Genomic DNA, 21184 nt, shown 5'->3' with positions numbered 1-21184 from the left:
AAACAGCACACTACACTACACTCAGTTCTACTGAAGATACAACACACACATACTGTAACAACAGTGCTTCCTCAAAAATGGATGAGAAAAATAATCGGGAAGATTTTTTGTTTTTTTTTTCAGAAAAAACGGCTAAACAAAATGAGATCAAGTGGTATCACGTACTTTTTCTAAAGTGACACTGACCAACAGCGAAATCAGCATAAAGGGAAGACGCTTTTTGTCAGAAAGCCAAAAACGGTAATTTGGGTAATGGCACCTTGCACGGCTTTATTACGACTGGTGCGATATCAAACATCATAGAAACACATTAACAACTGAATCATTGCAAACATTCAAATTATATTATAACTGTGTTACGTAATATTAAACCGCAAACTATATATATATATATATATATATATATATATATATATATATATATATATATATATATATATATATATATATAATTTTTTCCCCTTCCCTGAAAGAAACGCGTCTTCGAAGAGCTGTTTCAAATAATAGGAGGGGTTTCATATGCAAATGAAACACACCTGTGGAAGTTGTTACTCCTTACCCAGTACTTGCGGAAGCTCACTGTTTAACTCACTTAAACATACAACTGTCGTCCCAGACTCATCTACTGAAAATCCTTTAAAAGAAAGTTTTAGCAATCAGGTAGGTCTAATTTTTTATATGTTAAGAAGCGAATGCATTCTTGCTGATGATGTTTTTGTTAATAGAGAAACATTAATTCTTGATAGTCACCTTTAAGTGCATCTGATGTTGCTATTAATTATTTACTTTCCCAAGCATCACTATAAGCAGCCGTAATTGATTCAGGGTAGGTATCTTGGGTATCTATGCGCAAAAATGTATATATTTTTGCCTGCATTTTTATATTATTATTATTTGCTCTATACTAATTTATTTTGTGCATTTATTAACGCATTATTCTAAATGACAAACTGATCTGCTGTAGGCCAGTGGTATTTATATATATAAAAAAAACATTGTACTCTATAAACATTGCAAATGATGATATTATCACTGTAGTACGGTGACCGGGAGGGGACATGTTCGGTTCACTTAGTTTTGTCGTGGCCACGACATATAAACTCGTGGGAACGTAATAAGTCGTGGCCACTAGATCGTTTTGTCGAGGTAACGACATCCTTATGTCGTGGACACGCGGTGGAAAGTCGTGGCCTCGAGATCATATGGTGAGGCAACGAGATATTTTTCTCGTGGCCACGACTTCATTATGTTGAGGGAACGACATCTATTTCTCGTGGCCACGAGTTACATGTGTAAACAACGCGCGCTACCATAGCAACCTGAACTATCAGAAAGAAAAAGCGCGGAAATAATCATATTAACATGTTGCCTATTGTGTTGTGCGCGATGCCTACAGCAGAATTCGAATGAAGTTTATCAATAAATATTAGAATATGCCGTGCATATTTTTTATCACATCCAACAGTCTTTTAAATCCATTTAATGATTGTTATTTTTTTTATTTAATATTTTTACATTATTTATTATTATTATTATTAGGCTATCATTATTGGTTAAATGTTTTTTATTCATTGTTATGTAGCCCTATTAGCTTTATTTTCCCCTTAATTTCTTGTATCCTTTCTGTAGGCCTATATTATGTTGTTAGCTTAGCTATATTTTGTAAATACTTTAAATGACAGATCATGCCAATAAAATGTGACTTTATGACTGTATTGTAGCCGTGAATATAGGATAAATGAGCGTGTTATTATTTGTAGACCCTCGTGCCCGTGACAGCATTTGAATGAAGTTCGAATAATTTATTATTATTAATTGGTTGTTCAAAGAATATTTAAGCTAAAAAAAAAAAAAAAAAAAAAAAATCAATTCACTGATATAGCCTAGACAAAAACTTAATTTTGTTCATCATTTTATTTAGGTTTTATATGCATATTATTAATAATAATAATAATAATAATTATAATTATTATAAAGACACGATCAGAAGGCTGTGAGATGGGATTGATAAATGTTCATTATCATTAAATGAAGTTTATCAAATTGATAATAACAAACTTGCTGTAGTGGCAACATCTCGCGCAATATAAGCTATTTATAGTTTACATTGCGCGCGATGTTGACTATATAGACAGCATTCAAATAATAATTTCTTAATTCCGCACTTATTTTATCATTCTTAATTCCAGGTTGCTATGGTAGCGCGCGTTGTTTACACATGTAACTCGTGGCCACGACAAATAGATGTCGTTCCCTCAACATAATGAAGTGGCCACGAGAAAAATATCTCGTTGCCTCACCATATGATCTCGAGGCCACGACTTTCCATCGCGTGGCCACGACATATTATAACGTTCCCACGAATTAATATCTTGTGGCCACGACATATTATCACGTTCCCACAAGTTTATATGTCGTGGCCACGACAAAACTAAGTGAACCGAACATGTTCCCTCCCGGTCACCGTACTGTAGTAACCAATAAAATGCATTTTATGTCAGATTACATCAGCAGGGTAGCTTTTACCTTTTTACCTTTAACCTTGTACTACTGTCTAGTCCTGAATGACATACAATGGCAAGTCTTGGATAACGGTAAGTGTTGAGTAGCGTTGTGCCATTTTGCAGTGCTTCAGTAAGTGAGACCCGCCCTTTCTGGTTCTTCTTTTTTTCCAGCGGGGGTGGAAATATGCCTGGGGGCATCATCACCAGGAGAGCAGTTTGATTTGCGGAAGCATTAGAGCAATTTTGAGATGTAGAAAAAGTGTTCCAGACATATAGACAGGAACTGCCTTTTTTCTTTCTGATGGAAGCTGATGATAATGCATTTCATGGGAAATAAAGAACAAAGTACATCACCCTTCCTCTATTTAATTTATTTTTAACATTAGACCATGTGGAACACAATTATGCAAATATATGGCTATTGTATTATTATAATAGTTTTTTTTTTTTTTTCTAACAGCATCATGGTGTACCACCCTGAATTTGAAAAAGCAGGAAAGCAGACAGGCTTGCAGGTATGGAGAATTGAAAACATGGATTTGGTGCCTGTCCCTCAGAATCTTTATGGTGGCTTCTACACAGGTGATACCTACCTCATCCTCAATACTATAAAGCAAAACTCTGGGAGTCTACAATATGACCTTCACTTCTGGATTGGTAATACTGTGGTTAACGTACATCTAAGTTGTCCACTATGTGCACTTTTATTGAAAAATTGTTTATGAACATGTTAAATGGTGTCTCTAGGTGATGCATGCACAGTGGACGAGAGTGGGGCAGCTGCTATCTTCACCATCCAAATGGATGATTTCCTTGGAGGAAAACCCATCCAGTACAGAGAAGTCCAGGGCTATGAGTCAAAAACCTTTGTAGGCTACTTCAAATCAGGCCTTAAATACATGGTAGGCAGAGTTATTACATTTACAATGCATTGATGAACAAAATTTATTTGGATACTTGGTTCATAACAAAACCACAGATGCCATTCTTCTTATCAAACAGTTTTTTTTTTCTTCAGCAAGGTGGCGTCACCTCTGGATTCAAACATATAGCTTCAGGTGCAGTGAATGTGAAGCGAGTTCTCCATGTGAGTGGCAGACGTGTAATCCGGGCAGTCGAAGTACCTGTGAGTTGGGCCAGCTTCAACCAGGGTGATTGCTTCATCCTAGACTTTGGACAGGTGAAAGATGATATGAATGAATGTTCTGCTACTTCTGTCTTTTGCATTTTATCATAATCTCAATTATTCATGCTATTTCTCTTATATTTGCATCAGGAGATATACCAGTGGTGTGGGTCTAAGTGTAACCAGTTTGAAAGACTGAAGGCCACCAATGTTTCCAAAGATATTCGTGATAATGAGCGTTGTGGGAGAGCAAAACTTTTTGTATGTGAAGAAGGATCAGAGAATGAGAAGATACTAGCGGTTAGTAGTAGGAAGATGTTTGCTTCATTCATTTTTGATATAGGCTAGTGCCTTAAGGCTGGAGTACACTACAAAACTTATAAAATCTGAACAGATCTTAAAACAGACATCAAACATCAGATTTTGACTGATTGATTGACTGAGGATCACACTATTACACTTTCAAGTTTTTCCAAGTACAATCTTACACAGAGGCATGTGCATCATTGAATAATAACACATGACAAATGTAAACCATATGTGTTCTAATATCAGAAATATAAAAATATCAAACATTTTTTTTTATATCATTCCTCTTCTTAAACTGTCTGTGTTTCTCAACTGGGGTTGACTCTTGCAGACTACAAATTGTGGCAAAAGTCATGTAGTGTATTCCAGCCTTTAGTAAGTATTTTGTTTTAAATGTGAGTGCTCTACTATATTTTTTCAGATTCTTGGACCGAAGCCTGATCTTCCTGATGCGCAGTCTGAAGACACCAAGACTGACGCTTCCAATAGGAAGTCGGCCAGATTGTACAAGGTACAGTAAGCTATACTCTAGCTTTTCCCCAAGAAATTATCTTGAAAAATCTATTAAATGGGTAATTCTGGTGGTCATTATTGCTCAGGTGTCAAATGCCAGTGGGACTATATCTGTCACTTTGGTGGCTGAAGAGAACCCTTTTCCCCAGAGTGCACTGGAGTCCACCGACTGCTTTATCTTGGACCATGGTTCCAATGGCAAGATATTTGTTTGGAAAGGTCAGCTCAGAAGATCATTCAAATTTATTCAGAATTTGCATTTTGAAACATGCCTAAAAGTAAATCTTAACCTTTATTTCTTTATTAAAACAGGTAAAGAGGCTAATAAAGAAGAGCGGAGTGCAGGTTTGAAAGCTGCAGAGGACTTCATAAGTAAGGTGGGCTATCCTAAACACACTGAGGTCCAGATAATCCCAGAGAATGGAGAGACTCCTCTTTTCAAACAATTCTTCAAGTTCTGGCATGATGCGGAGCAGACAAAGGGTATGGGACAAGCCTATGTGCCAAACAGGATTGCCAAGATCAAGAAAGTGCCCTTTGATGCATCATCTTTGCACAAATCAGAGGCAATGGCTGCTCAGCATGGAATGGTAGATGACGGGAAGGGGAAGATAAAGGTAAATGTGTTTTGTACTGTTGTGCCACAGATTGCAACTATCAAATCATTTTTAAGTAGACAAATGAATGGACAATGTGTTGTTTGATTGATTTGGAAAGATTTGGCGCATTGAGGGATCAGACAAGGTTCCGGTTGACCCATCCATTCATGGGCAGTTCTTTGGAGGAGATAGTTACATCATCCTGTACACCTACAGGCATGGGGGACGTCAGGGGCAGATAATATATATATGGTAAGAGCTACAGACCTACTTTTGGATTCCATTCAGTCCTTATGAATCCTGAACCTGGAAAATAAACACTGAATGTCTGAGGAGTTGGTCCAAAGCCAAGGGCTTTGTCTGCTCATGTTACACAAGAACACTCGGATAACAGAACACAATGGTCTTTGAGTAATATCTCTCAGCCCCATCAGGCTGGGCCTCTGTTCGTCAATAGGATGAGTCATCACTACAGAGGTTCATTACATTTTGTTTATGTCCACAGGCAGGGGGAAGAGTCCAGTCAAGATGAAAGAGGAACTTCTGCCATTCTAGCTGCCCAGCTTGATGCAGAGCTTGGTGGAAGTGCTGTGCAGGTGACACTTGCTTGGTGCATTAATAATTACAACATTCACCTTCTATATGTAGTCTACTAAATTTTAGACCGAAAGTTGTCCAAACGTGCTCATGGAGGGCTAATATCCTACAGAGTTTAGCTCCAATCTGGCCCAACACAGATGCCTGAAGGTTTCTAGCAAACCTGAAGAACTTGATTTGCAGGTTGGTGTGTTTACTTAGGATTGGAGCCCTCCAAGACAGTGGCCCTCCAGGAGCAGAATTGTGTGACATAGACCTTCAAAACAAATCAGTAACACTAGCTTGAATGTGCATGTTTATAAAGGTGCGAGTAATTCAAGGCAAAGAGCCCCTTCACCTCATGAGTATCTTTGGAGGTCAACCAATGGTGGTGCACAAGGGTGGGACTTCACGAGAGGGTGGCCAATCAGAGGCTTCTGTAGTCCGCCTTTTCCAAGTGCGTGCCAACACTGCTGGGCACACACGAGCTGTTGAGGTAAGTCATGAGGAAAGTGTGTTTTAGCTGTACCATTGTATGATTAGTTTTTGTCAGATGTTTTTCATTTGAAAATGTATGCATAATTGGTTCTTAGACTAAATTTGTTCACTTTGTCTAAAACAGGTTGACGCTGTTGCCTCCAGCCTTAACTCCAACGATGCCTTTGTTTTGGTGACTCCTTCAGGCTCTATGCTGTGGCTTGGTCAGGGTACAAGTGATGCAGAAAAGAATGGAGCCAGAGGGCTTGGTAGCATTTTAGGAGTGGACCTTTCAGAGATATCCGAAGGAGCAGAGGGAGGTGGGTGTACTTCAGTCATTTGGTAGAGGAGTGTTTTAATGTATTTATTTTAAAATTGCATTCAAAATATAAAAGAATATAAAACAAATCTTTTTCAAATTTCTATGTAGATGACTTCTGGAGTGCTCTTGGAGGAAAAGCAGAGTATCGCACCTCTGAAAGGCTCAAGAACAAAATGGACACCCATCCTCCTAAACTCTTTGCATGCTCTAACAAGACAGGACTATTCCTTGTGAGTTTCCATGTTGCCAAGAATGTTAACAATTGTAGTAATCAAGACTTTAAGTTCCAGAAAAGTCAATGCTTCTTATTGTTCTTAAATTGATGAAAGAGATGTGGTTCAACTTATAGTCAACTGAAAATAATCAATGAAATACATCCATGCATTCTCCAAACTGCTTTAACCTCTGCAGGGTCACAGGGATTCTGGAGACTTAATCACTGAAATGTCTGCTTTCTTAGTTCACAATTTTTGTTTGTTCTGTAACAATCTAGATTGAAGAGGTGCCAGGAGAGATGACCCAGGAGGACTTGGCTCCAGATGATATCATGATTCTGGACACCTGGGATCAAGTAAGTACATAAATAAATATATATATGACACTACCAATAAAATGCACTCTAAAGAAAATTAAATCTAATTCCTTTCATGCTTGAAATCATTGTCTGCTAGGTCTTTGTTTGGATTGGAAATGAATCTAATGAAGATGAAAAAAGTGAAACTTTGACTTCAGGTGAGAAAAAACATTTTATGCAACATTGCTGTTTCCATTAGCTAATAATTTCTTCATCGTTGTTTCTTCTTACTTTAGCTGTCAAATATATTGAATCGGATCCTGCCAGTAGGGACAAGAGAACTCCCATTGTTACAGTAAAGCAGGGCTTTGAACCTCCCACCTTCACAGGCTGGTTCCTGGGTTGGGACCATGACTTCTGGAGTTCTGACCCACTGCAACGGGCTATGACTGGTTTGAAAATGTAATCTAAAGGCTAGTAATAAGCCATTACTATGAGACAGGGTTGTTTGTGTTATTTTGTTCTAATGTAAAAAGGCAAATGCTTCACGTTGACTATAAACACTTTATACTACCTAACATTTCTCACCTGCTAGACCAAAACATTGTTTACCTTACTCATCCTTGTTTTACCTCCTTATGAGAAAGATAAAATGTCCATATCCAGAAGACATAATGAAATTGTTTATTCAATGCTTGAATAAAAAAAAAATGTATGAACAGAAAAGTAAAAACTATCAAACATCTTAAACATGTCCTTTTTTCTCTACAGTGGTGGAATTTTTAGCATGATGATTTAAAATAATCATTTTTAAGGTCTAATTATCCAGTACAAGTAATCAGTTCAAGTGTCCTCTTTCTGGCCACTCTCTGCATCACTGTCACTGCAATCATCCTCATTAATGTCAGAAAAAATGTCAGAAAGAAGGAAGCTCTGCTTCTGGTCAACCTTCAGTTCATTGTCATCAAGGTCTTCACAATCTTTCTCCAGGACTGGCAAGACTTTCTCATAGAGGAAGTCAACAATGTCTGGAAGAAACATCATAGACATGACATACATTAAAAGACATTCAGTAGAAAATTCATACTCTAATCACTGCATTACCTAAAACCTTTTTACATCAAAAAATATTTTTAGTGTACACCAGACATGTTCATGTCTCTGATCTAGAGTCAAATTTTTAAACTTTACATTAAAGTAATCCAAGTAAATAGTTTTGAGAGACAACATAGCCTTGTTAATTTTTTTAAGAAGCCATCTTTAAAAGTACACTATGGAGAACAGTGTTGAAGCTACAACTTGTTCTATAATCTATACGGTATGAAGCTAAATTCAGCAATAATGTGGAATAATCACTATAATGCCAAAAGTTTTGGGACGCCTGGATTTACGTGCACATGAACTTTAATGACATCCCATTCTTAATCTGTAGGGTTTAATATGGAGTTGACCCACCCTTTGTAGCCATAACAGCTTCAACTCTTCAGGTGTTCTATCAGGTTGAGGTCAGGCCAGTCAAGTTCCTCCACACCAAACTTGCTCAACCATGTCTTTATGGACCTTGCTTTGTACACTGGTGCACAGTCATGTTGGAACATAAAGGGGCCATCTCCAAACTGTTCCCACAAAGTTGGGAGCATGAAGCTCTCTACACAGTGTTCTTGTGCTAATCTGAAGGCCACACAAAGTATGGAGGTCTGTAGCTATTGACTCTGCAAGTTGGCGACTTCTGCGCACTGTGCACCGACACCGCTCTGTGATTTTACATGGCCTACAACTGAGTTGTAGCTGAGTTGCTGTTGTTCCCAATTGCTTCCACTTTGTGATACCACTAACAGCTGACCGTGGAATATTAAGTAGTGAAGAAATTTCATGAATGGATTTATTACACAGGTGACAACCTATCATGGTACCACGTTTGAATTTAGTGAGCTCCTGAGACAGCCCATTCTTTCACAAATGTTTGTAGAAACAGTCTGCATGCCTAGGTGCTTGATTTTATACACCTTTGGCCATGGAAGTGACTGGAACACCTGAATTCAATGATTTGGAGGGGTGTCCCAATACTTTTCGCATTTACACTGGCACAAATTTTTTTTTGTTGATGTTTTGCTCACATTTGACATAGATCAGAATATATTGCACATGTGGAAACACAAAAATCTGCACGAGATCCAATGTTTTCGCATCCGAACTGTGCCAATTCCAAATGTGGTTTTAAATCAGATGCATATCCAATATCTGGACATGCAACCTACGTCTAAACACTCATATCCGATTCCTATTGGAATTCCAAGCCACCACAAGGTGAAGGCAACACATTTGCTTACTTAAAGGTATCTTATATGTTGTATTATGAAGCAGATGTGCTTGTATGCACTCACACTTTAAAAAAAAAAAAAAAAAAAAAAAAAAAATGCTGCTTAATTACTGAGGTAGAAACTTTATCTGTTTTTTCCTTGAAAGAAATCACACACACAGACCTCTGCCCGGGTAATTTAAAAGAGACCGCCGTGTGTTTTTTTATTTTAATAAACAAAAGCTTCACTGGGTAGGCTACTCTCTCTCTCGTGTGCACTCTCTTCTTCACTCGCTCTCTTGTTATCATTCATTCAAATAAATGTAATCTTACCGGCTACTTTATTTACCTTGAGAACTATATATTTAACGACTGCAGATAAAATAACAAACGCAAATTACCTTTATTTTCCAGTCTATTTGTTCAGTCAGATTTAGCATTGTAAAACATCCATGATACTGATAGCTGTTAACTTTCCATTCTGGCAGGTAATCATGACCACCCGACGTGAAATATATAAATAATTTTAATAGCATGGGCATTCAAAACCCGAGGGTCTACCATGTGCATGCAAAGCAATCAATGACAATCATTTTGGACGGCAATTAACGTAAACAGATATCAGATACCAGTCACGTCTAAAGTGAATGTAAACACACTGGCCAAAAAAAAAAAAAAATCGGATATGGTCAAAAGATCGGATCTGTGCATTAAGACTTGCAGTGTAAATGCAGCCATAGTGTAAAGCACTAACCTCCAAAACACTTGGTCTTCCACTCTGGCACATAGCAAACTTTAAGTTTGTGCCACGTTGCTTGCACATGTGCTGGAGGAACATCCCTATGAGACACAGAGGACAAAGATGTGACACTAAGCTTGTTTACACCTGCAGCATCATCATCATGCTTGAACAAGCAGGGGCATTATTCCACTTACTTTCTGGGAACCTGAATGTAACCTGTGTAATTGCACTCATATGCCATTTACCCAAACTTAATTAACTCCTTAGAGGATATTCTTTCCATATTCTAGATCTAGCAATCTCACCTCGGGTATCTATGATTGTTTGAAAAGCTTCTAATTTTCAAACACTACAGTTTCAAATTAATCTGGGTCTTCACTGAATTGGTTCTCATATCAGTTATATACATAGTTATACCAAACTACAGACAAAAATTGTAAAATAAAAAAATAAAAGGTCAAACATGAGACCTTGTAATGATTAATGGTTTTTTACAAAATAAATATTACAGTGTTAAATTTATAATTACGATCATATAGATGCATTCAAATTAAATTGTGGTTAAAAAAAAAGTTAAAATGTCTTCTTGATCAGTTGCAGGTCTATGGCTGCTTTTTATTTTATTTATTTTTTTTATTGTCATCTTTATTTGGTCATTCGGTGTCAAATCAAATTTGGATTTTGTTAAAGGGTTAGTTCATAGAGAGATGGTAAACCTAATCCATATAAATTGAGCGGATTAGTCTAAATTTTCTTATTAGACATTTGCGTTATAAAAGGAATATTTAATTTTAGGCTTTTATTCACATATAAACATTGATCAACAAACATAAACAGAAGCTCAACTGTACATGCTTGATGCACGAGAATAAACCTCATTGGTTCTTGCAGAAGCTCAAACGTGCTGTTGACCATATGAGAATGAACTTCATTGGTTCTCGCACGTCAAGCATGAATGTTTATGTGTGAATAAAAGCCTAAATTAAATCTGTTCATATAAAGTGATCATGCCTCTTTTTTGAATAAACTGCTCAATTCATATGGATTAGTTTTACAATCTCTTTATGAACATTTTTAAGAATCAAAGTAGTAGCTGCAAAGACTGTCAATGGAGAGACATAAAAAATAATCATCATTTGTGTTCTGAAGATGGAACGAAAGTCTTAAGTGGTTTCGAATGACACGAGGGTGAGTAAATGATGAAAGAATTTTTATTTTTGGATGAACTAACCCTTTAATGTTCTGAATAAAGACAAACGTTAAAGGTGCCCTAGAATTTAAAATTGAATTTATCTTGGCATAGTTGAATGATACAGTGAGTCTCAAACACCATTGTTTCCTCTTTCATATGTAAATCTTGTGCGTAAAAAACACACCACAGAAAAACAGGTGAATCTCAACATAACACTGACTGACACAACAGTCGGGATTATTAATATGTACGCCCCTAGCTTTTGCATATGCCAGCCCATGTTCTAAGCATTAGACAAGCCAGTATTAACATCTGGAGCTGCACAGCCGAATCATCAGAAGTTCTGCAGGTATTGTGAAGCATGCAAGCAATGACAACAGCGAAAATGGCAGATGGATCGATAATAACTGTTCATGATGCATGATATTTAGTGATATTTGTAAACTGTCTTTCTAAATGTTTTGTTAGCATGTTGCTAATGTACTGTTAAATGTGGTTAAAGTTACCATCGTTTATTACTGTATTCATAGAGACCAGAGCCATGTCGTTATTTTTATTTTTAACCCGAAAACGCTTGTAGTCTGTAAACACATCTGAATTCTTTATAAATCTCTCAAACAGTGTCACTTTAGCTATGCAGCATTATCAAACTCATTGAGAAATAAAATGTAAACATCCACAATATGCCATACTTATGTGATCCAATATGCGGCATCACAAACAGTTTGTAAAGATCCATTTTGAGTGTTATATTGTGAACTTCAGTATTGTTCATGCAATGTTTAGTGCAGTCGCGAGCTTGGGGGCGGGGAGCATGAGCATTTAAAGGTGTACACACACCAAATCAGAGCATTTTTAATCCCACCCCAAAATAGGTAGTTAAAACATGGAATAATAAAAAAATTTTGAGCTCAAACTTCACAGACACATTCTGGGGACACCAGAGACTTATATTACATCTTGTGAAATAGTGTTCTAGGGCACTTTTAATAGTGATGAAAGCCAAAAAAATGCAACGAATGAATATATAATATTTTGCAATCAATTATTTTGTGGAGGGGTGTGAGAATGACAATTTTTAGACGAGATTTGGAAAGAAATGTTCTATTGCTAAAGACAACAGAATTTACTAATAGACCTAATGTTACTTATCTATGTTTCTCAAGTAATTTTCTCCCACTGTAATTTGGCTTTAAATTTTACATGAAAATTGTCATTTTGACCCTCCTCTACAAAATAGTGGATTACTCAGTAAATATTTATCCATGGCAGAAAAAAAAAATTAACAAAATTAAAAATTTGAGCTAGGGACCTCTGATTGGGTTGACACGAAAAGGCCCTATTGCAGTTATGCTCACACGACATGTCAGTTCTTTATTATCATGAAAGTTCTGAAAATAAAAATTGCACTATTTCTTTTGCATCTTATTGCGTTTAAATTGTTGAATACAAAAGTCAAATATAATGTCAAATATATCTCTGCATCTCTTGAAGTGACAGCAGCTTAATAAACCTGCTGCTGTGTCATTAATGTTAATCAAACAAAAGAAAAAGAAATTACTTTTCAAAAATAACTTTTGTAGCTTCAATGTATCAATGTATATTTAATTCATACAGTAGAAATTATGTAGTGTTTTAATTTTACAACTTATTATTAAATTTCTTTCTTGAAATACATAATGTATTTCTTACTTCAAAATATACTGTACATGATAAATGTATTAATTGCTCTACTGTTTGTCTTATTTTCATTAAATAAAATGATAAATCGCGAAATAAGATTTTGGTTATATTGCTCAACCCTTACTTTTGCCTAAATGCTGTCATTCTTTTTTCTTTTGTTTTTCCCCCCTTGAAAGGTTATATTTTTTAAATAGAGCATTGAAAAAAATTCTTACAAACCAATATGAAAAAAAAAGTGATAAGATCCATTTCGCTCCACCTCAACTGCAAATAATCCTCACCCGAATACAGTCGTGAGATCATCCCAGTCGACATCCGTAACATCCTCCACTTGCAGTTGATACATTCTGTGTGAATAGATGATTTTTTTTTAAAGTAAAAGCCAAAGAAAGAAAAACATTTCAGAGTAACACAAGCTAAGCAAGCATGCAAAAACAAGATCTCTTACGCTTTAATGAGTCTGATTTTGGCCTCCTGAGCTTTCCTTCCCCTACATAAAGTCCCTGAGGACATCCGTACAGCGAGCATGGACAACCTTAAGGGTGAAGGTGAAAATTCAAAAACATTATTATAGAATAGCATAAAACGTGCCACCATTTAATATAAAAGTGTTTTAAATTACTCTCTCACCATTTCTCTCTGCATTTGGTCCAATTTCGGGTTTTAACCTTCAGAGTAATATTGTACCAGGGCAATTTTTGGTAGAGCATTTCTCTACTGACTCGTTTTGGTGTTGTGTTATTAGGAGACTCTGATTTCAGCACTGTTACAATATGGTCTCGCACAGCCCTCAAAAGTCTCTGCTCCTCCTTCATGGACCATGGTCCAGTTTTTTTAGCTGTATGATGAGATCATAAACAAAATGACCAACCATCATTAAACCTGGAATTTATATATTTGGAAATTTTGAAAAGAGGCTTGATAATTTAGAACAGTACTAATTTGGGAAAAGCGTTTCTCAAGAGAGTAAGAACTTCGACCAGTCAGCTCAGAAATCTTTTGCCAGTTACTGCCATGTAATGAGTGATACTTGAGCAATGATTTGATTTCTTCTTCTGAAAACCTTTTGAGAAAAAGGAAAAAAACATGGTTTGTAACAGAACTAAATTAAAAGCATAGCAGTTCAAATTTCTCAAATCAAATATATGACATTTTAAAATGAATTTACCTTCCTTTATAGTTTGTACCGTCAAAAACCTTCCTTCCACGGCCAAAAACATCATGACAAGGCCTGGGAATTCCTTCCGCTGTGAAAAAGAACAGATTCTTTAAGCAACAAAAATTACACATTTTCAGTGGTTTCTTATTATGTTCAATATGTACTCAAATGTGACAAGTTAATGGGACATCAAACAAACAAAAATTCTCTCATCATTTACTCATGCTATGCCAGATGTATAGGGGTGGGCAACATACCGGTAAACAGGGATGTCATGAGAACCGATACTTTGGTACCAAGTTCATATCAACATTTTAAAATCCTGACAATACTTGTTTTTCTACGCTCTTTTCAGACAGTGCGCTCTCAACTAAAGCACACACACATAGCCGTCTCTCACGGCTATGTGAATATTCGCTTAAAGGGATACCCAAAAATGAAAATTATCCCATGATTTACTCACCCTCAAGCCAACCTAGGTGTATATGACTATCTTCTTTCAGACAAAATATCCTGGCTCTACCAAGCTTTATAATGGTAGTGAACGGGGGACCTGTTCCAGCTTACCGGCATCTCGGTATTGCAGTGTCTCCATTACAGTATTGATGTCTGACACAGCATCAATGCCGGTACTGTCATAAACCTAATACAAGCGGCGCTCGCAAGATAAGTAGCTGTGTCTACACCGGAGCGGTTAATAACATATGAAGCAATTATGAAGCAGACAGATATAATCCTCTTGCAAAGCAAACTCACACAAAATTGAAAGAAGATGCATCCAGATAGAAAATTACAAGAGTGCTCAGCACGAGTTGTTCATTGACAGGGGCAAAAGGGGATGAGCCTTCTTGGGCCATTTGAAATTCTTATTGCCAGGACTTTCTGCATAACATAAAATTTTGGTCATAATGCCCACCCCAACAGATATGTCTTTCTTTAGTTGAACACAAACATTATTAGAAAAATAAACCTCTGTAAGTCTAGAAAATGCAAGTAGACCGATCCCTCAAAGTTGCAGATTCAAAAACCATGCAAAACAATGGTAATCCATACCAGACTAGTTCATGTATGTATGCATCGCTTCCAGTCAACTGTCATACATGCGTTTGCTTGAAGTGAAAACAGTGTAAGTTTTATTAATTATAACTGATATCTCAAACTGATGCACTTGTGTGCTTTTCTTGGGTGCACTAGTGCAAGCTGGCACTCAAATGAATGAACAAGACAGCAGCCGAAGTAAAGATTTTCATTTTTCACATAATAAAACCCTACTTTATACCTTCATAACACTTGGAATACAGAATAAATTAGATAGGATTATTTTATGACACAGTTGCATACTTTAAAAAAAAAAAAAAAAAAAAAAAAAGGAAGAAGAAGAAACTAAGGCAACAAAGTCAAGTTGAGTAAATAATTACTGAATTTCAATTTTTGTGGGTAAATAAAGCAGGTTAAAGGCAATACCTTTCAATCATGCTGATCACTTTCTTTATTCCATTGGCAGCTAATATTGTTATGAGAAGAATATTCCAGGACTGGAACAATAAATCAATGTATTAAGAAATGCAATTGAGAAATGATTGTGGATTGATTCTGAGATTTTCTAAATGCATCGCGATTCTCTTTCAAAATCAAGTTTTTAAAGGTGCCCTAGAATTAAAAATTGAATTTACCTTGGCATAGTTAAATAACAAGAGTTCAGTACATGGAAATGACATACAGTGAGTCTCAAACACCATTGTTTTCTCCTTCTTATATAAATCTCATTTGTTTAAAAGACCTCCGAAGAACAGGCAAATCTCAACATAACACAGACTGTTATGTAACAATCGGGGTGTACGCCCCCAATATTTGCATATGCCAGCTCATGTTCAAGCATTAGACAAGGGCAGGATGTCTGGATGTGCACAGCTCAATCATCAGACTAGGTAAGCAAGCAAGGACAACAGCGAAAAATGGCAGATGGAGCAATAATAACTGACATGATCCATGATAACATGATATTTTTAGTGATATTTTTAAATTCTTTCTAAATGTTTCGTTAGCATGTTGCTAATGTACGATTAAATGTGGTTAAAGTTACCATCGTTTCTTACTGTATTCACAGAGACAAGAGCCGTCGTTATTTTCATTATTAAACACTTGCAGTCTGTATAATGCATAAACACAACTTCATTCTTTATAAATCTCTCCAACAGTGTGTAATGTTAGCTTTAGCCACGGAGCACTATCAAACTCATTCAGAATCAAATGTAAACATCCAAATAAATACCATACTTACGCGATTAGACATGCTACATGATGAACACTTTGTAAAGAACAATTTTGAGGGTTATATTAGCTGTGTGAACTATTATGCTGTTAAAGGCAAGCGCGAGCTCCGTGGGCAGGGAGCGTGAGCATTTAAAGGGGCCGCAGCCTAAATCGGCTCATGTTTAATGACGCCCTAAAAAAAAAATTATAAAGAAATCTATGGGGTATTTTGAGCTGAAACTTCACAGACACATTCAGGGGACACCTTAGAAATGTTCTACGGCACCTTTAACAGCAGATGGCACTGCGTGCTTCAGAAACAGCCATTCTCCGCTTGCTTCCAATTCCTTTCACACACCACTTAACCTTCTAAAAGTCTAAAATAATCATTCATAAAGGGTGTTTGCAGTAGTAGTGTTTATGTTAATCTCACGTCATAAATGCATTCGGAGGTGCAAGTACATTCTCACACTCAGCCAAATGCAAGAACACTCTTCTTTGTAAGCATCTGAATGGGTGGTTAAAAACTAGCCGAGAGCGGCATCTACTGTTTGATTAATCGATTAGACCGAGAATGGTGATACATTCGGGAAAATCTCAGAATCTATCCGAATTGTGATGCATTTATTTATTTCACCAGCCCTAGAATATTTGCACCTTGGAATGCTCAGGTAAGATAACATGATATGAGAACAGCATTCTGTCTGTGCTGTCTTGACTTCTTTGCTCGCTTATATTATATTTTCTTTTTTTATTCTCATACACGGACTTGTTCGCTAAACTGAACAGTCAATCAGAGCAATCTCTCTCTCCAACGGCCCCGTTGCCGATTCAAAATGCTGACTGGGTGAACTGCCACTGACGTGTGGAACACACCTCAAAACAAGCACAACAAATGCTCACCGACAGCTTACCATTGGCTTGGTGTATCATGGCCCTAAGGTAAGTGGTAACTTTTTTTTTTAATTCATTCAAATATCAGCAGCTGCCTATTACCTATTAATTTGCCATGTCATTATTCTGATTTTTCATTTGGCCGATACTGTTGGTCAATGTTTTGCTGCAGTTTTATCTTTCTCTTCTGTCATTCTACACTTATTTGATATTCATATCATCACATGATATTGTAAGATTGAATGACATCATAAAAATTTGCCATAACTTGACTTTTAGTGAATTGACACCACTGAGTGAAACTTGCAGAAGTTAAACTTGCAGGGAAGCACCCCAAATGTGCAGTGTTTGTGTGCCTCCAGTAGTTGGTAAACTACTATCATACCGTCACTCCAAATCATATTATTTTTGTATCCAAATTGGATACAAAAATAATGGAACGGAATTGGATCTAAATGATTGACTATTCACACTGTGTATTGCAGTGGTTCTCAACTCCGGCGACCCACCCCTCTGCACATTTTAGCTGCGCCCCAATTCAGAGCCTGCATCCTTCGAAGGCCGCATTCAAAGGCTGATTAAGTCACTTCAGCACGACGAAGGCTGTCCCAATTCGAAGGCTTCACGGGCAATGAAGGATATAATGGATGGATCCTTCACTGCCTAGCCTATCCCAGAATTCATTGTGCGCCTGTGATGACAGGATTTAATCTTAATGTAACTAATGATACAAATATATATAAAGCACTTCAAATTTTGACAGATCTTACCAAGATGTGATTTTATACAGTTTATACTATTTATTATGTACATAAATGGACCAAGGTGAACATATTTAGACAGGTGTTGAACCCCGTTTTGCTTTTTGGCAGTTGAATATAACTTTAAAAAAAAAAAAAAAAAAATCCAGTACAAACATTACTGCCCGCTTGTCAACGGCAGCTGTATAGTTGCTAGGCGACAAGAACAGTCATCCATAGGCTAGACTGTCCCATTTAATAACTCCTGATCCTTCGAAGGATGCAACCTTTAAAAGTCTTCTTTATTTAGCACACCTGATTCAGATTATCAGCTCATTAGAAAAGAGCTACATGAACTGAACTGTGGGCAAGTTGCAAACAGAAGGGAAAATCCCTATGCCCTACACCCTTCCAAGGGCAGAGCCCTCATTTGAGGGAGCAGGGCACTTGTGTGCCATGATGTAGCCATTTGGAATGAACTTGGGGAAGGGAGCAACGAATTTCTTCATTATGTTCAATTGGGATGTTCCCATGAAAACGCAGCACAGTGTCCATCAGCTAATTGTTTTTTACGAAATGTCTTACTATTGCTGTTAACATAGCTGTTGCAAATAAATATACATTTAGGCTATAAATAATTTAAAATATGTTAAGTGTGTGTGAGGGTATTTCTCTGTTCTCAACTTTAAAACTTGCCATCTCATCTTTGGACAATGCATTACTTAACACATTTCTAACTTATGAAACTTAAACATAACATGACAAAAATGTGTGAAATAGCCTATATAACAAAAAAAAAACAACAGCAACAGCTTGAATTGCTAGGTTTGTTAACTCGAACTCTCCTGCCATCTAGCTTTAAAAGGAATGAATCATGAGTATTCACTGGGTCACATGAAGTGGCCATTGCATGTACCCTTTGCTAACGGCCTTGTGGAAGGGCTCTTCGTGAAGGGATTGAGTAGTTCAACACCCCTACAAATGGTGTCCCTTCCTATGGCAATGACGTTACATTGGTAGACATTTACCAAAAACAGCAGAATGGAGGGGTTTTAAAATGTTGTTTTATAATATGACGATGCGTAGCCGCGGCGCTTGATGTCTAACGAACCAGTGGCAGAAACGTAGGAAGCTAGTATGCGTGGCTTTATCCCAAGCTGCCGTCTCTGCTGGTCTCAAAATTCAAAGAGGTGTGTGAACCAGACTGACTAACAGTGACTGGTGGGCTCATGTGGTACCCAGCTTTGAATAGGATGAGATTTGAATAGAATTTCAAAACACATATGAATTTAACTTGAAACGGATTAGTAAAATTTCATGAGATTTTTTTTTGCTTTCACACTTGCTAAATATGATTGGATTCCAAATGGATATGCACAAAAATTTGATTTTTACTGACAGTCTAAAAAAGGCTTTGATTGTGTCTAAAAAAAAATGTAAATAGTGCAGAAGGATAATAACCTTCGAACTTTCAAAAACAAAAATCAAACATAAATTACAGAAAAGGAAGTAAAACCAATGCGATCACTGAGACTCACCAATCTTTTCAAAAAACCTGTAGACCTTTTTCAACTTTATCAATTCATGTCTCTCTTCTGGGAACCTTTTTGGATGAAAGAGCTTGGTAGCATCTTTCACTCCTGTGAGAGCGATAAAATCTTCGACATTTTGTTTTAACCTCTCATTTTCTGCATCAGAGAATCTTCCATGTCTCAACATGACACCTGCAGACATAAGAGTGAAAAGCAAAACATTACTTTTTGAACAGTATACATTTATTGTTTAATAAAATATATATAACTAATCAAAAACATTACTCCAATTAGTTATATTAGTCCAATATTTTATATAGTTATTTGATATAATCAGCCAACCTTTCTTTTTGAATTCCCTGAACCTTGGCAGGTCATAAATGATCATTTTATTGATTTCATCCGGCTGTCTGGATTCTATTTTAGGACAAAATTCTTTCAGTTCATTCAGAGGATTTGTATCAACTAGTTGTTCCTCCAAAAGCTTTTTCTTTTTGTGATGCTTTTTAGTCCCAGTTGGTAGGGCAGAAAACCCACTTTCCTTGCTCATGTATGGGACCTCCTCAGGTTCTGGCGTCATGACAGACTGTTCTTCTTGTGCCATGTCATCACAGTTTGTCTCGGTAACATTTGCTCTCTTTCTCTTTGATTTAGCAGGCTTCCCTTCAGTTGAACCTGTGGGTGCTTTCATGTTCCTTACTTGATGCAAGCTTGTTACACCACCATCCATTGAAGCCTCTCCAGAGACGACAATCTCGCCTCCTTCATTCAATTTTCTTTTTTTCTTTTTACCTGTAACGTTAGGTGTCTGCTGACTTGTATTCTCCAATTCTCCAATGTTTTTCTTTTGCTTCTTTTCATTGTGCTTCTCAGTCTGCACCTTTGAACTTTCAGTGAGTTCATGCAAGTTCATGTTTTTCTTTCTCTTCTTCCTCCTCTTCTTCTTCTTCTTCTTCACCTTTTCCTCATTAATGCGGCCAATTGTGTTATTACGCAAATCTGACTGCTTTTCATCCATTCTTTAAAAAACAAAAATCATGACGACACAGAAAACATATAAAAAAACTAGCTTTTCACAAACACAAAAATCCATGTCTCTGGACAGTCTTGCACGTGTATCGCGCGTCATCCACACATGTGATTTGAATCAAATTTAAAGAAACCATCACAAGAAGAAAGTAAAGATATGTAAGTATACAGCAAATTCTTCGATGATTAGAGAAAATATTTTTAGCAATATATAAGTATATAACGAATTCACCGACGCCTAGAAAACTTCTAGCGCAATGTTTTCCACGCGGAATCCTCCTCCTCTACTTCTTTATCGCCGATTGCAAGGTGCACTCAGTAACACAGCGGGTATAGTGCCACCTTTCAGACAGGAGAGTCATTACAAACATGTTAGCTTCCCTATAAATATGATAGCAAACACATAAACTAAAAAAATTGCCATTTAAAGATATGACAAATGTACGAATAGGATAGTATTATTCCGAATGCATCCTGTACCTGCTTCTATCTCAATATTGCTGATGTGTGTGCAAAATGCTGTCTACATCGGTTTTAAAATGTCATAAAATGCCATAAAATGTCATCAGTAATACACATATGTGTAGATATTGAAGTAAAAACAGCCACTCTATGCTGATTCCTTCTCTAATTATATTTTTCCCTATTCACTAGAGTAATTGTGAAATTGTAAAGTCAAACATAGATTTTTCATAATTATATTAGGTACAAAATATCCAAT

At 36.7% G+C, this 21184-nt stretch overlaps 2 protein-coding genes across 2 annotated transcripts; one reads left to right on the top strand and one right to left on the bottom strand.

Moving 5' to 3' along the window:
• The first annotated feature begins 548 nt into the window (after positions 1-548).
• gsnb (gelsolin b) lies at positions 549-7416 on the top strand. The gene is made up of 16 exons (XM_067405774.1): positions 549-660; positions 2965-3161; positions 3252-3406; positions 3523-3684; positions 3781-3930; positions 4361-4450; positions 4539-4671; positions 4765-5069; positions 5170-5303; positions 5557-5647; positions 5953-6123; positions 6250-6424; positions 6535-6656; positions 6920-6997; positions 7098-7158; positions 7237-7416. Exons 2-16 carry the CDS (start codon positions 2969-2971, stop codon positions 7404-7406), a joined length of 2190 nt encoding a protein of 729 aa, XP_067261875.1. The 5' UTR covers positions 549-660; positions 2965-2968; the 3' UTR covers positions 7407-7416.
• Positions 7417-7783: 367 nt separating this feature from the next.
• On the bottom strand, positions 7784-20751 carry ttf1.6 (transcription termination factor 1, tandem duplicate 6). The gene is made up of 9 exons (XM_067405775.1): positions 19777-20751; positions 19441-19626; positions 14025-14103; positions 13795-13919; positions 13487-13694; positions 13305-13391; positions 13138-13203; positions 9994-10079; positions 7784-7968 (listed from the first exon to the last, which is right to left on the bottom strand). The coding sequence occupies exons 1-9, from the start codon at positions 20450-20452 to the stop codon at positions 7784-7786; spliced, it is 1698 nt and encodes a 565-aa protein (XP_067261876.1). The 5' UTR covers positions 20453-20751.
• Positions 20752-21184: the final 433 nt, after the last annotated feature.

Source organism: Chanodichthys erythropterus, chromosome 13 (assembly GCF_024489055.1).
Source record: "Chanodichthys erythropterus isolate Z2021 chromosome 13, ASM2448905v1, whole genome shotgun sequence".
NCBI lineage: Eukaryota > Metazoa > Chordata > Actinopteri > Cypriniformes > Xenocyprididae > Chanodichthys > Chanodichthys erythropterus.
The sequence above is the reverse complement of the archived record's forward strand: the minus strand, read 5'-3'. Positions and strand labels throughout refer to the sequence as shown.